This window comes from Anopheles marshallii, chromosome 3 (genome assembly GCF_943734725.1).
Source record: "Anopheles marshallii chromosome 3, idAnoMarsDA_429_01, whole genome shotgun sequence".
Classification (NCBI taxonomy): Eukaryota; Metazoa; Arthropoda; class Insecta; order Diptera; family Culicidae; genus Anopheles; species Anopheles marshallii.
Window position 1 is genome coordinate 4,091,859 of NC_071327.1, and position 13,400 is coordinate 4,105,258.

The 13,400-nt window shown below is 46.1% G+C and overlaps 1 protein-coding gene across 1 annotated transcript; it reads left to right on the forward strand.

Moving 5' to 3' along the window:
• Positions 1-226: 226 nt before the first annotated feature.
• Positions 227-12,884, forward strand: LOC128713722 (uncharacterized). Its single transcript, XM_053808584.1, has 7 exons — positions 227-386; positions 7,627-7,749; positions 7,824-8,045; positions 8,115-8,603; positions 8,673-11,513; positions 11,574-11,711; positions 11,785-12,884. Exons 1-7 carry the CDS (start codon positions 227-229, stop codon positions 12,882-12,884), a joined length of 5,073 nt encoding a protein of 1,690 aa, XP_053664559.1.
• Positions 12,885-13,400: the final 516 nt, after the last annotated feature.

Sequence of the window (13,400 nt, forward strand, 5' to 3'; positions counted from 1 at the left end):
AAGCTTAACAAAGTTTTGCAACAAACGTGCTGCTGATTGAATCCTGCGTTCGTTGGTACATTGATGTTAACCTGTTTTTGTGTTGTTTGGTGTGTGCGTTAACTGAAACGGGTCAGTTGTGTTGTTGCAAAAAGGGAGCGAAGCAAACAGTGCATACGGGCAGGTGAGTGTGTTGTGCGTGCGGTACAGCAGAGCATTCCCAAACGAGTTCTAAAAAGTGATCATCATGGGCCACCAAAATATCAAAAGCGACTGTGGAACGGTTGGCACTCGTAAAGGTTCTTCGCCGATAAGCCGTCCAGCTCTTTCCGTGTTCGGCACGTTGGTGATGCTTCTCGTTGCGGTGCAATTCCCGTTCGCCGATGGATATCGTATGCAGCGAACCCGTAAGTGCTTGGACGGTTTTATTTGAAACATTTAATGGTGGAAGGGGGGTGTGGAAAAATTATGGATTTTTGGTCGTGTGTTTTTTTCTCCGTTCTGCGACGCTGTCTTTGGGTGTTTTTTAATGTAGGTGTGGCGAAAAAGTGAGGATAAGAACGCGATAAGAACATTTTATTTAATGGAAGAAATTGAAAATAAAACCGAGGCTCAGTTTTAATGCCGGCTTTTAATTACGTGAGAAGTGTTTTCTGAGGAAGGTTTATTTTTTATTACAAACGCTGGTAAGCGTTACTACAAATGGCCACGTTGTTCAAGGTGTATTAAAAGGTTATAGAGTTTTAACTGTATTTATTATTATCGTTTGCTCACGGTTGAGTGAATGAAAATAACAATGAAATTTTTATAAAAAATTGAAATGAAAACATGTTGACAAAGTGTTATTAAAATATTTCCGTTTAGAAATTTAACATAATTTTATTTATTAAATACAGCGCTGGATAGATCTTGAGTTATACAACGCCTAAATGTATGCAATTGTAAATTCAAGATAGCCATTTTAATAGTTGTTAGGATATTTTGATTGTAAAACAATATTTACTAGAATAACCGTTCTTCATAACGCTTGAATCTATTTTTAAGTTATGCAAAAAATAACAAAAGACAATATAAATTAGATCTGGAGCATTGTTTTGCCACAAACACTCCTGTTTGTTGTGTTTTTCGGTAGAAGATTGTACCTCGGGAATGATGATCACTCTCAGAAAAACGATCTTTTGCATAATACTATGCTTCCTTCCGGTTGCCTTCTAGGGCTTGATTCTTCGCACCCCATTCTGTTCTCTTCGACAAACCTTGGCCATGTTCCCGATCGCGATCTAAAGATACAGCAGAAACAAAAGCTTCTCCCTCTCTCCCGCGTAGCTTCATTATACTTGCAAATTTGCTAAAGCTGACATGCATTTTAGGCACTTTTAAAATATGTTCTTTTTGTGTCATGTTATTGGGCCACTTGCCTTTTTTTTTGGGGGCAGGAAATGGAGCTCATTTTTTTGTTACCTTAGATCAACAAAAGGCGGACTGTAGCCGCAAAAGTGATGGAAAATAGTTCTCGGAGCTTCCTGGAGCGTGTCTATCTTGAGATGAGAGTGGTGTGGCCAGAGGTTCGTTTACCCCGTTTTACTTATCCCGGTTCCCGCGATTTACACTGTGGGTGGATAATTAGAAAGAATGGGAGGCCGATGTGCACAATTAGTAGCATTTTCGGGGATGTTCTACTTGCTGGCGCTACCGAAGGCGGTTTTTACAGTTTGCTCTGGCCCGTGACTGGCTTGTCTGATTTGAAACATCTTTTGACAGCAGCTGTTGTGCGTTTATTTGTGAGCTATTATTTTTCTTTTCGTTCTCGAGCAGCCTTCCTTAAATAAAGCCGCTTAAATGTTGCTCCACACCTACTGGGCGGGATGCTACATAAAAAAAGGGGAAAACACTGATCGCCAATCAGCCACTGGCAGGAAACACTTCCAAAGTGTTGTTCAGTTTCACTTTTCCATCCGTTTGAAACAATCCGCCAATGATTGTTGCTATTATCTATTCGCGTGTGTGAAGAGCAGGGAAAACACCCGCTGATAGTTTGGGCCCGCAAAACCGAACTATCAACTTATGTGGCTGATATCGCACATGAATGCGCACAATAATGAGATGTGAGGGTCCCGTTCTCTCACTCATCGCAACTTGAGCTTAGCAAAAACAACGTTCACCTCGCCGATGCGGGCAGCAAAAGATGATAGTTGAATAACTTCCAACAGCACTGGATGGTGTTGTTCGTGAGCAGGGATAGGAACGTAAGGAGATAATTCGAGAATTTAAAAATTTAATTACTATTTCGTTTACTCTAATTAGAGTCAATTTTATGTATCGTACATGTTTTGTCCTATAAGCAAATATGGGCAACGTTGCTTATCGCTTGTGGAGATCATGGCTTATGAGAGCTCTATGTGGTCTAGCGTGTTAATTAGACCTGGCTTAATATGATGATGTGTAGCTACATACTATCCAGTGGGATAATGAAAAGCCTCAGCGGTTTCACGATCGTTTCGAGAGGAATCTTACTCAACGAACTGTGTTACACCACCGCCGGAGAAGCGAAGGTACATCGGGTTTACTTTTTTATTTTATTAATGATATTTTACAACATTTCACATCCAACAGCCACACGAGACTCGGTCCGTGTTACCGTTAGAACTGTGTTAACAAGCCGCAAAGCCATCGCCAAAGGAATTGTGCACATTATAAGCCGGTCAAACAGGAACACGACACACCATGTGTTCGGCCCCGCACGCAAAGCACTTTCACGCTTCCCGTTGTGTGAAGAAATTTCCACGGGGAAAAATTTCGGACCAGCAGCTACTTTTTGTTGTTTGTCCTGTTTCGGTTTGGTTCGCAAAAAATAAAACCCAGGAAAAACATTCACATTTCCCACACACAAAAACTAGATTAAACGATCTGGGTAATCGAGCGAGACTCGTGCAAAGCGTAGCTTAATAGCTTAAAAAAGCGGGAAAACCTTGACCATCGGACACAAAACACATATCCAGTTCAGTTCACCACCTGCTGGCTGAAGAGTCCTCATTTTGTAGCCCCGTCTTCTTCTTGGGGAGGATCATTGCAAAGGGTACGCGCGATCGCTGTACAGCAGGCGATAGAGGGAAAACGTGTACAAATTAATTGAATACAAAACTTCCCAACCCTAGGCCCTAGGCCTCGGTTCCGAATCGAGCGTAAGGGAGCGCCGGGGGTTCGTCGCCACCGTACCGTCATGCACTCACTTCAACTTGCACTTTGTATGCCAAAGTATAGTGAGCACGAGCGGGGCTCGAAGTTCGGGATTGCTGGGAGGTGCGTCTGCAGCAACTTCTCGAACTGGGTCAGGCATCGCGAGCTTGCGGGGGCTTGCTTTCGTTTCGTTCTATTCCAAACGATCGGAATGTTGGCCTCGTAATGGGTCCTTCTTCAGTTCGATGCGTAATCATGAAACGGCCTTCGTTAACTGGGAAACCACCTAGGAAGTGGAATGTTTCGCTTAGGAGCTGTGCAGAGAGCAAAAGTTATTCCTTCTGGTTAGTCGGAATAGGGCTGCTGTACCGGCAATCGTTAATTAAATCTTTCACGCCTTGTGAAGTGCCTTGAAATGCGTTGTATGCAGCTACCAGTTGTTGATAGTCGATTTATCACGACTGAAATGTGTATGGGAAAGGTGTTTATCTGCTTTTTTCCCCAAAGTGGACATGACCCAAATTGGAGGAGATGTGTATTTGCATTATGCAAAAGGTTCTTCCAACTGTTGCAAACGCCACCCCCGGCTCCGAAAGGCTGAAGGTGAAAACGAAGAACTTCAACGATCGATCAAGCGACGAACACTTGGTCCGTTTGATTGTTTGTTTATGGCGCTGCTCTCTTGCGCTGCTTCACTGTTCTTCACGTCATTATGTAAGTCATCTTGGTACGTACATACGGATACGGTAAGATACACATTTCCATTGTGTGCTTTCTTGCAGTGTTATGAAAATGATCACACATGATGACATGATTCTTCGTGCAACGTGCATAATTTCTATGCACCTTCATTCGTCTTACCCTGCTTGTTGCACTTTTCCACTTTGTTGCAAAACTTCAGCGCCACGTTCTGTTCGCGATCGAAGTAAAAAGGAAAACAGTATGTGACCTGCATTTTCCTGAATGAACGTACCGCGTACAGGGCGGGCAGGCTAAATACTAGTGCAAGGTGTGTGTAGGGCACGCTGAGGGAAAAGTGGTCCACACCGGCCGTGTGATGGCGCGTACGGAGCGAATGCAAATTAGTTCTCGCAAGGTGTATATGCTCGCTGCCTTCGCTTTGCTTCGTTTCGTTTCGAACCATGCGCTCCATAATTTCGTTTCGGACCAACATTAGCAGGAACAACAGAAGGAGGGTATCGGATAATGGGTATCGTTGGTGAAACCACCGACTCCCCGTTGGAAGACGACCGGGAACGATGACGGGTCCTGGGGTGTGAGTGTGAAATTATCGTGTGCTAAATATTATGATCGCGCACGTTCCCGGTCCACCCGCAGGGAACGGCTAAACCCCCGACGATCATCATCATGTATCGCCGATGATAGTGGTTTGGAATTTTCACTTACAAACTCCACCCCGTTTTCGAGGTGCGTGCCTTGAACGGTGGTGACAACGACGAACGCGCCCATCGAGACAGTTGTTGTTGGGAATGCGCAGGCGTTTGGATGGGGCATCTTGGCAAAGGGAAACAGGTTCGGTTTTGGGATCACACACTCGGTGGAATTCCGTTGAGTCGAATTTCCCTCTCGGGGCGTTTAGTGATGCAGTTACAATTCCTCTTCTCTGGCCCAAGGGTGCACCCTTTTGAGGGTTCTCAATGCGTGCCTTTAAATGGATGGCCCTTTTGGGAGATCATAAATCCAAAACCATCCGGATGCTGGGCACGATCGCGAGTGGACCTCCCTGGTCCACATCGTGGTCGTAAACAATCGCCACGGCAAATGGTCACGATGTTGATCGTGTGTGTGTGTGTTTGTGTGTGGATGAGATTTTTTAATGGGATTATGCTTGCGAATTGGTTTTCGGAATGGAGTTTTCCTACCCCAGCTTCGAGCAGGAACACAGATCATAAAGAACCGCTTGGGGAGCACAATTTGAGGTCAGTTTGTTCCCTGCACTATTGGACGCTGTAAAACGATTAGATGTAATGAAATATTTATAAACGTTCGCCCATCAAAACGGTTACAGCTTTTATGAATCAAACATGCGGTAAATTAAATTCGATTCTATTAATATTTATAGCTACATAGTAGGCTCTGATCTCCCGCGAACCTCATAATGGTTCTATTTGACAGCACACGCCAGGTGAAGATTACGTTCGCCTTAACTATCTCATTTGACTTTAATCAAACAAAGTAATTCAGATAAATGGGCGATAAATGGGAACAGGCATCAAAACCTCCTTTTAGACCGTTAAATGAGGTCTCAGCGAAAAAATAAAGACTGAAACTTTCGCCTTCCCTAAAAGCATCAATTATTCAGTTTGACAGCGGTTGTGCTTTTTTTTCCTCCTTGGTGTCGTGCTTATATCGTGGTCCAAAACCGCAAAACATTCGTCTAATGTTCGTCAAAAGTACTCCACCGCCGTGTTTTTGTCTCCTGCTGTCTCCTATTGTATGGCTCTCTTTTAATGGGGGATGTCGTACCTCCCTCTAAAGTTGGGGGACCTATTTAGCAGTTCTGTCTTCTAGGTAGTGAGAATTGATTTACCGTGCTCTAGTGCCACCCAGTCAACCCATTTCGAGAGCGAATTTGTTAGGGACTGAAAAAGTGAAGTAGGAGAAACCGATCAAGCCCCACCATCATCGCCAGGTGGAATTGGAATGCCATTGTGAAGGTAGGCGTCAAGAATGGAATGGAGGCGAGCAAAAACAAACAACACTTGTGGTGCAGGAAGAAAGTGAAGCGCAGAAGGAGAAACCGATTTCAAGCGATGGGGCACGTCTGAAGAGGGCCAAAGAATATGCACGTATGGGGTGCCAGCGTGCCCGGGCAAGAGTATCTCGGCTCAATTTGTTTGCCGCCGGTCCGCAGGTTGGAGTTTCGCACAAATCTAGGACACCGCGATGAGTGGGCAAATTAGTCACGGTGGCTTTCGGACCGAACAGGGGGGGCAGAATAGGGGTGCATATAATGCCTCCTGCGGTCCACCGTCAGATAGGTTGTCAGTGTCGAGCGGTAAATATGGGTTACGTCCAATGTTCCCGGACGATCAAATGCAAAGAGAAAAAAAAAACCACGAAAAACACACCCCACATCTGTTTGCTAATCATCTGTGCTGCGATCCCCACTGCCCAATTAGACAGGTTGCACTTCCAGTACACGGCCTGAGAACTTTACGAAACCCCTGCACACGACCAGTTCGATGAACCCCGGAACGCTAGTTGCTGCCTCTGTGACGTAAAACCGCGGCGAACCTCAACGCTTAAGGCCTTGATCATGGACTACTTTCGCGCATGGGTGTATGAGGTTTGACCCTCATTGGCGCAAACCGGCTTCGAGGCGGGTCAATGTTTTGTTGTGCGATCGGTGCGATTCGTTTCGGGTTCGTTTCCAGGCGGAGATTTCAATTCCGCCGCGTATTGTTGTAGATTTTATCGATTCTTTTGCATTTTGGAAAGCGGTTTGCGGCAAACGGTTTGATTATTTCTGTGCGGCACGTTTCCAGAAATGAAAAAAACAACAACCGATTTTTCGATAAAGCATGGAAGAAGGAATGTAAGAGAGAGAAAAAAATGATCGATAAACGAAAATTTTCAATCATTAGCGGAAGATCAACTTAACGATTCGGCCAAACGATTTCGTTTTTCTTCGCCTTCTCCGGTGTAGCTCATTATACAGCATTCAGGAAGCTGTACTAATCCCAACATGGGTCAGATGAGCTTAGAAATCAGTGTCTTATGTTCGTGTTTTTGTTATTTAAAAACATGCTGCCGAATGTACGCCGAAAAGGATGAGAAATTTTTCGTTAAAGTATCTGACTGCTGATATAATGGCGAAAATATGTATACGATCGGAACAATGGTGCGGTAAGGTGGACATGGTGCAAAATGTGTCACCATCGTAATGATGACGATGGTGATCTCAACGGGTTTTGCGACGGTACGACGCATTTCATTAACGAAATGTCTGGTTTTTTTGTGCCTTTCTGGTCACATTCGGACTTTTTTTTCTGTGCCATGTTTTTTGCTGCTCTTTTAATCCTCCACTCTTCTAGGGTGTCAATAACCGGACGTCGGTGTGGATCTAGCGGTTTTTTATTTGCTTTATCTAAGCTTAACGTTTGATCAGAACGTATTTTTTTTTTGTTGCTGCTGGTCGTGTGTAATACGATATATTTATGATGTTGTCGGTGTCACTTAATGATGCGCGAAAGTGGCAAACGAAGTGGGACCACAAACATTAACGGGGCTTTTGTTAATGATGCTGATCTATACAGTGCCATAATTTTAGGACTGATTTTGTTCGATAAAACGTGGTGGCAAAAATGCACATATTGATGTTTATGGTACCTGCATAAATCATTCGCAAATGAAGCGCGTTCCAATGATGAACAGATAATGTTGAGCAATAAATAATGCAAATCAATGCTGCTAATCTGATTTTAATCTGCGCTGTTTCTTCCCCAGAATCCAGTTGTTACTACAATGGTACCCACTTTATGGAGGGTTCGATCGTGCCGACGAAAGAACCGTGCTTGATGTGCAAATGCACGGAGAAGACGCTAATATGCGCGCTAAAAGTGTGTCCAGGTGCGTATTGCATACCCGCTAGGCGCAAAGTCGATGTTCACCGTACCGCTTCGTGCTTCGTTCTTTCTTCACAGAGCAACCGATTCCACCGCCGAGAGGGTGCATTCTGGTGCACAAAGCCGGGTCTTGTTGTCCGTATCTGCAGTGTTCCAAGTTGAACTTGGCGGTGAAAAACAATGGCGATCGAAAGAAGCTACACTTTTTGGATTACTACGAAAAGGCAGCCCAGGAGCGGTTGGAAAAGCCCAACTCGTATCTGAGACGTTCGGATGACGATGAGGTGGAAGATAATGGAGGTTGGTATATCGTTCGTTTTACTCTTCAATTGGCATCCTAACCTTCGATACGATTCTCCTTTTCAACAGCGTGTATCATTAATGGAACAGTATACAAATCGGGTTCGGCCATGGTTAGTTCAACACTTTGCTCATACTGCTACTGCATCAATGGACGGCAGAAGTGTGTAAAACCCAAATGTGCCCTAGCAAATCAAAAATGTGCCCCAGTGTTTGTGGATTCCGCTTGCTGTCCCATACGGTACGATTGTAGCGGAAAAACTCCTATCAAAACCAGTGCCACTGAGCTGTCCACCGAGTCGGCAAATCATGTCCGTCGGATCAATAACAAACACTATCAACGCATGACGGAACGAAGAGGTTACCGTAGCAATGGGTGTACGTCCGGAGGCCATACGTACCCGGACGGCGAGAAGATGAAGTCGGAAGATCCATGTGAAGTGTGCTACTGCATAAGAGGACAACGAAAATGTACTCCGAAGAAGTGTGCACCGGCCATCAAGGGCTGTACGCCACGAGTACCGCGTGGCGAGTGTTGTGCGGTGCGATACGATTGTAGTAAGTGCTTTGAGTGGTTGCGTTGGAAGGTTTGGTTTTACAATTTAGCATAATTTGTTTCTTTCACAGAACATGGCGAACAGAAACCATTTGGACGTAAAATGGAAGACGAGGAAGAATCGTTTGACTTTTTCTCAATCCTCTTCGGGCCTGATCCCGACGCACCGAAAGAGGAAGCGAAGAATGCTACAAAAACCATTGAAGTGCCCGTCACTGAAGCTACCCCCGTAAGTACAACATCGGAGAAAAGTTTTCTGGACTTGTTGCGTGCTGGGCTTGACTTTATCGATGACGCTGGAGAGGATGAGCTGCTACTGAGCACCACTTCAGCATCGGAAGGAAGCACATTCGGTTCCACGGAGGCACCCCCCGAGCTGCAAACCGTCAAGGTTGAGATCATTCAGGAACCGCAAGCGATATACATTGAAAAGCCCGACTTTAATTTCCCCGTAAGAAAGATTCCACCGGTTCCAATAATGTTCAAACCGTTGCCGAAGATTCCGACATTGTTAATGCATGAGCCGAGCTTCCAGAACTTGGAGTCTGATTCGTTGCTGAAAGAAAACCCTACAGAAGTGTCGAATTCGCTTTCGGAAACTACCTTGAAGAACGTTCTCACTACGGATATTTTTACGGAGGATAAAACAGAAGCAGTAGAAGTTGTTGCTACAACGACAACGACTACCGAGAGAACTACCCCTCCGGTGATCAAAGTGAAGCAGACATCCACTACCACAATGCCACCTGGTATTGTGAAATCAGCTCAAAGAGTTACAGGAACTGTTCCGACTGGACCTGCAAGTACAACATCCGGTACTACTTCGACTACTACTACTACTACTACTACGTCGACCGCAGCTCCAACTACTACTACTACTACTATTTCTACCACTACGTCGACTGCATCTCCAACTACTACTACTACCACCACTACAACTACCGAGATTCCAACAACTACTACCACGACAGCTCCTACTACTACTTCAACTCCTCGTACAACTACCACAAAGCAAACAACAACGGTACCTCCTACGACTGCTATTAAAACAGCCTCATCTGCTACTACTATCCCAAACACTGCAGCGCCAATGAAGGTGGAATCATTGATAGCTAATGGTACCGATTACTTGGCAACTACAAAAGCTCCATTGACGAAAGAAGCCTTATCCACTTCGACAAGCTCTTCTCTTAAGACTGATTCTACCAAGCCAACAGGAAAAACTCCACCCACTTCTAGCGCCACAGCTCCTACGCCAATGAAAACATCTACGGAATTCATCAAGTCCACATCAACAACACCTCTACCAGCAACAACGAAAAAGATGGTAGTATCTGAGAAATTGGTACGAACAACAACGCAACCGGTCGTCAGTTCCACGCCAATCGATGTCGTTATTAAAATCGATCAATTGGTCGACAAACAAACGGTAGAAACCATTCTTAACTCGCTCAATGCTAAAATAGAGAAAGTCACGAAGGTGACTGCTGTAGAACCCATAACCACAACCACCATTGCAACGAAGCGTCCCAACAATAAATTTGTTGGGTTCGAACCGGAAAAGATACCATCGACCATTCTCTCCAAGATGACTACAACAACGACGGAATCGACGGATTCTACTGCTTTGTTGAATGACTTAACGACATCCGTAACAACTGAGAGTGAAGCGACCTCAACGGTTGTGCCAGATGTGACGACCCTGATGAAGGAAACGACCGATCGATTGACGGAAGAAATAAGCTCAAGTACGCTGAGGATAAGTGATAGTGAAGAGTCGACAATGGTGACTTCCACTGTTCCTTCCGAAACATCAACGTTGCAGGATGATAGTTCTGCTGAAACGTCCACGGAAGTGACCGATACAACGGTCAATTCTTACACGGACACTACCCACGAGGAACTCCGAACGGAGGCGTTCAGTGTGGAGAATAACGAAACGGCCACTACCACTGAAACGATCACGTCGATCCCACCGACAAAATCAACACCCACTGTAGCAACGCGTCCACCGAACCCGTTGAAGGAGAACAATCTTTTGTCCGTGCTGTTGAGCGGACTGTCCAACATTTTCGATGCAACGAAGAACGATTCCGGCAAACAGGGACAGAAAAATCGCACGGAATATCGCCCGATCACACCGAAACCGATTCCGATCAGTGGCTTCCACAAGGTGAGCAATATTCCTTCGATTTTGGAATCGGATATTGGGTTGGACTACGACGAACCGACACTGCCACCGAGTTTACCGAACCTGAAGATCATTCCGTTCCTGCCGGCGGATGCAGTGAAAAAGAACGAACCGCCAAAGCCGGCCAGTATTGTACCACCGACGTACACGTACTTCAAGAACCATCCAAATAACTATCCGATAGTGAACGATCCGTACGAGACACCGACCGGGTACGGGGTGAGCAATGAGCACGAAATTCTTCATCCGGGTTTGACGTACAAGGCACCCGGAAAACCGATGGCGGAGTACGAGTATTCGTACGATCCGGCGATCAACTATCCTGCGTTGACCGAGAGCTACGATGTGGATGCAAAGAATGGGTACTACAACACGAAGGTTATACGCGACAAGTATGATACGGTCGATGAAATGGACTACGACTACGACACGGACACCATACACAAGTACTCGGAACATCCGCAAAAGCAAGACTTGTTCAAGAACGAGCTGAAGAAATTCATCCCCACGAAGTATGAGGTACCGCAGGAAGGCACCTATGTACCGGTGTACGATAAGTATGGTGTGGGATATCCGGAGAAGAACGTCTACTACACGAACCACAAGGAGCTGGCCTACGGTGGAGCGAAGCTGGACAAGATACAGCCAAGCACCGATAATCCACTGTTCCGGATTGATGGAACGGATATGAGTGGATTCTCGCCGCCAACGAAAACGGAAGGTATGTTGCAAGAGTTGAGTGCTGATGATTCTCATTTAACGCGCTCTGTTGATATTTTAGGTGGTTTTGTACCAAAGGAACCGATCAAGGATGAGTTTTACTATGAAAGTTACGCTACTACACCGTCCCCGATAGAACTGACGGACGATCATCACGCGAAGTTACCATATAACGCCACACCAACCAGTTCCTATGGAGGTAAGATGTCTCCCGTGCGTGTTGACACTTAATCTCCAATATTAATTCTCTATCAAACATAACTTTTCTCCAGCAACACCATCTAATCCGTTCATCGATGTGATCCGAACGGAACCGGCACCTCCGTTAATGTCTCTGATCGAGGACAAAGAGAAGCTACTTTCGACACTGCAATCGAAGAATACCTCGCTAGAGGATCTACTGGGCGATCCGAGCGAAGGGGGTGATGATTTTGAGAAGCAAATCATATCGATAACGACCGACTCGAACTACCTATCCGCAGTGTCCGAGGAACACGTACCGACGCAGCGCACTACTTCCTCGAAACCCAACTTTACCGGATTCGAGCTAAACTTCCCAGTTTCGGTGCACCATTCCGAAGAACCCGTATCGGAGGCAACCAAACCAGCTGGTAATGCCGGTCATGCCGACCATGAACCTGAACCGAGCGGAATGTTCAGTCTGGAGAACATGTTGAACTACTTGCTGCGCGAGGAGGATCCCATTAATGAGAATAAGTTGAAGAATACCACGGGTGGTAGTGGCACTGCCGGATCGCTTGGAGATGGAATCCCGCCGTTCAAGACACTACCTTCCCGACTGACGGCCGTCTACGATCCGACGGTTGGTTTGGAGGCTTCCCTCGGTGATGTGAAACCACCGTCGGACGAAGAACTTCACGATGGCACGGTAACGCTCAAGGTGGAGAGTGCCAAAAACGATACTAAAACGCTGTACCGGCCTTCCCTGCTCGATCTGCCGTTCCTGAATCCGGGCTTCCACACGAAACCTATCAACCAGCCCGAATCAGACCCGGAGTCACAAAATGAGCTGGATCGATACGGGTATACGGGTGGTACTCCGGAGCATCGCGCTGATCCGTACCAGGTCATTGCCGAAGGTACGCCCGGTGTCAGCGCCGAATCGTACGTGGTCAATCCGGTGGATATTAACAAGCTGAAGCAACATCACTCCGAAGGTACGGCGGAGATTACCATGAAGTCGAAGGTGAAGGATACGGTGGGCATACTGAAGCTGGCCGGATGCAACATCTACGGGCGCATGTACCGAGTGGGACGGATCATATCGGAGCTATCGGGGCCATGTCTGGAGTGTAAATGTACCGAAGTGGGTGTGCACTGTACGCCCTTGGATTGTCGAAGGCGGCGGTAAGCCGGTCATTAGGTGACCCGAACTAGGATGAGACAAGTGTGTGCACGGGTGTTCATAAGTACGGCTAATGTAAGTGTATAGGAGCGTGTGTGTGTGTGAGTGCTTGTGCGTCCACGGTATGAATGGGTACCAATGCTGAACGGAAGACGGAATGAACGAGAGTTACTGTGATTTTCGTGATATTAATCTATAGTTTTAAGTCAGAGCGACTGATAAGGTTGGACGGCGGTCTTCGAATCGTAGACGCGAACCATATCACGTCGGAGGGGACAAAACGTAGCACGCGGAGTAAGACACAATCGAGCAAACAACGAACAACTTCAGGTTTCGGTGAGCTTGTAATCCATTTCCTTTGCAACTAGAGTCCTTCCCGAATACGGTACCGAGGGTGTGTAAGGCCACAAAGGCTTACTTTTAGGTTGGTTAGTAAATGCCGGAAGCGTTATTCGATTTGAGTCGCGGCTGTGCGATACGACTTGGATATCGCTTCCGGATGGTTTAAGGAGGTTTAAGGTG

What these genes read in the sequence shown, in the direction of transcription:
- LOC128713722 (XM_053808584.1), top strand. Translation starts at nt 227, where the DNA reads ATGGGCCACCAAAATATCAAAAGCGACTGTGGAACGGTTGGCACTCGT. An exon ending in CGCGCTAAAAGTGTGTCCAG is followed by an intron (nt 7,750 to 7,823) that starts GTGCGTATTGCA and finishes CTTTCTTCACAG; the next exon opens with AGCAACCGATTCCACCGCCG. An exon ending in TGCGGTGCGATACGATTGTA is followed by an intron (nt 8,604 to 8,672) that starts GTAAGTGCTTTG and finishes TTTCTTTCACAG; the next exon opens with AACATGGCGAACAGAAACCA.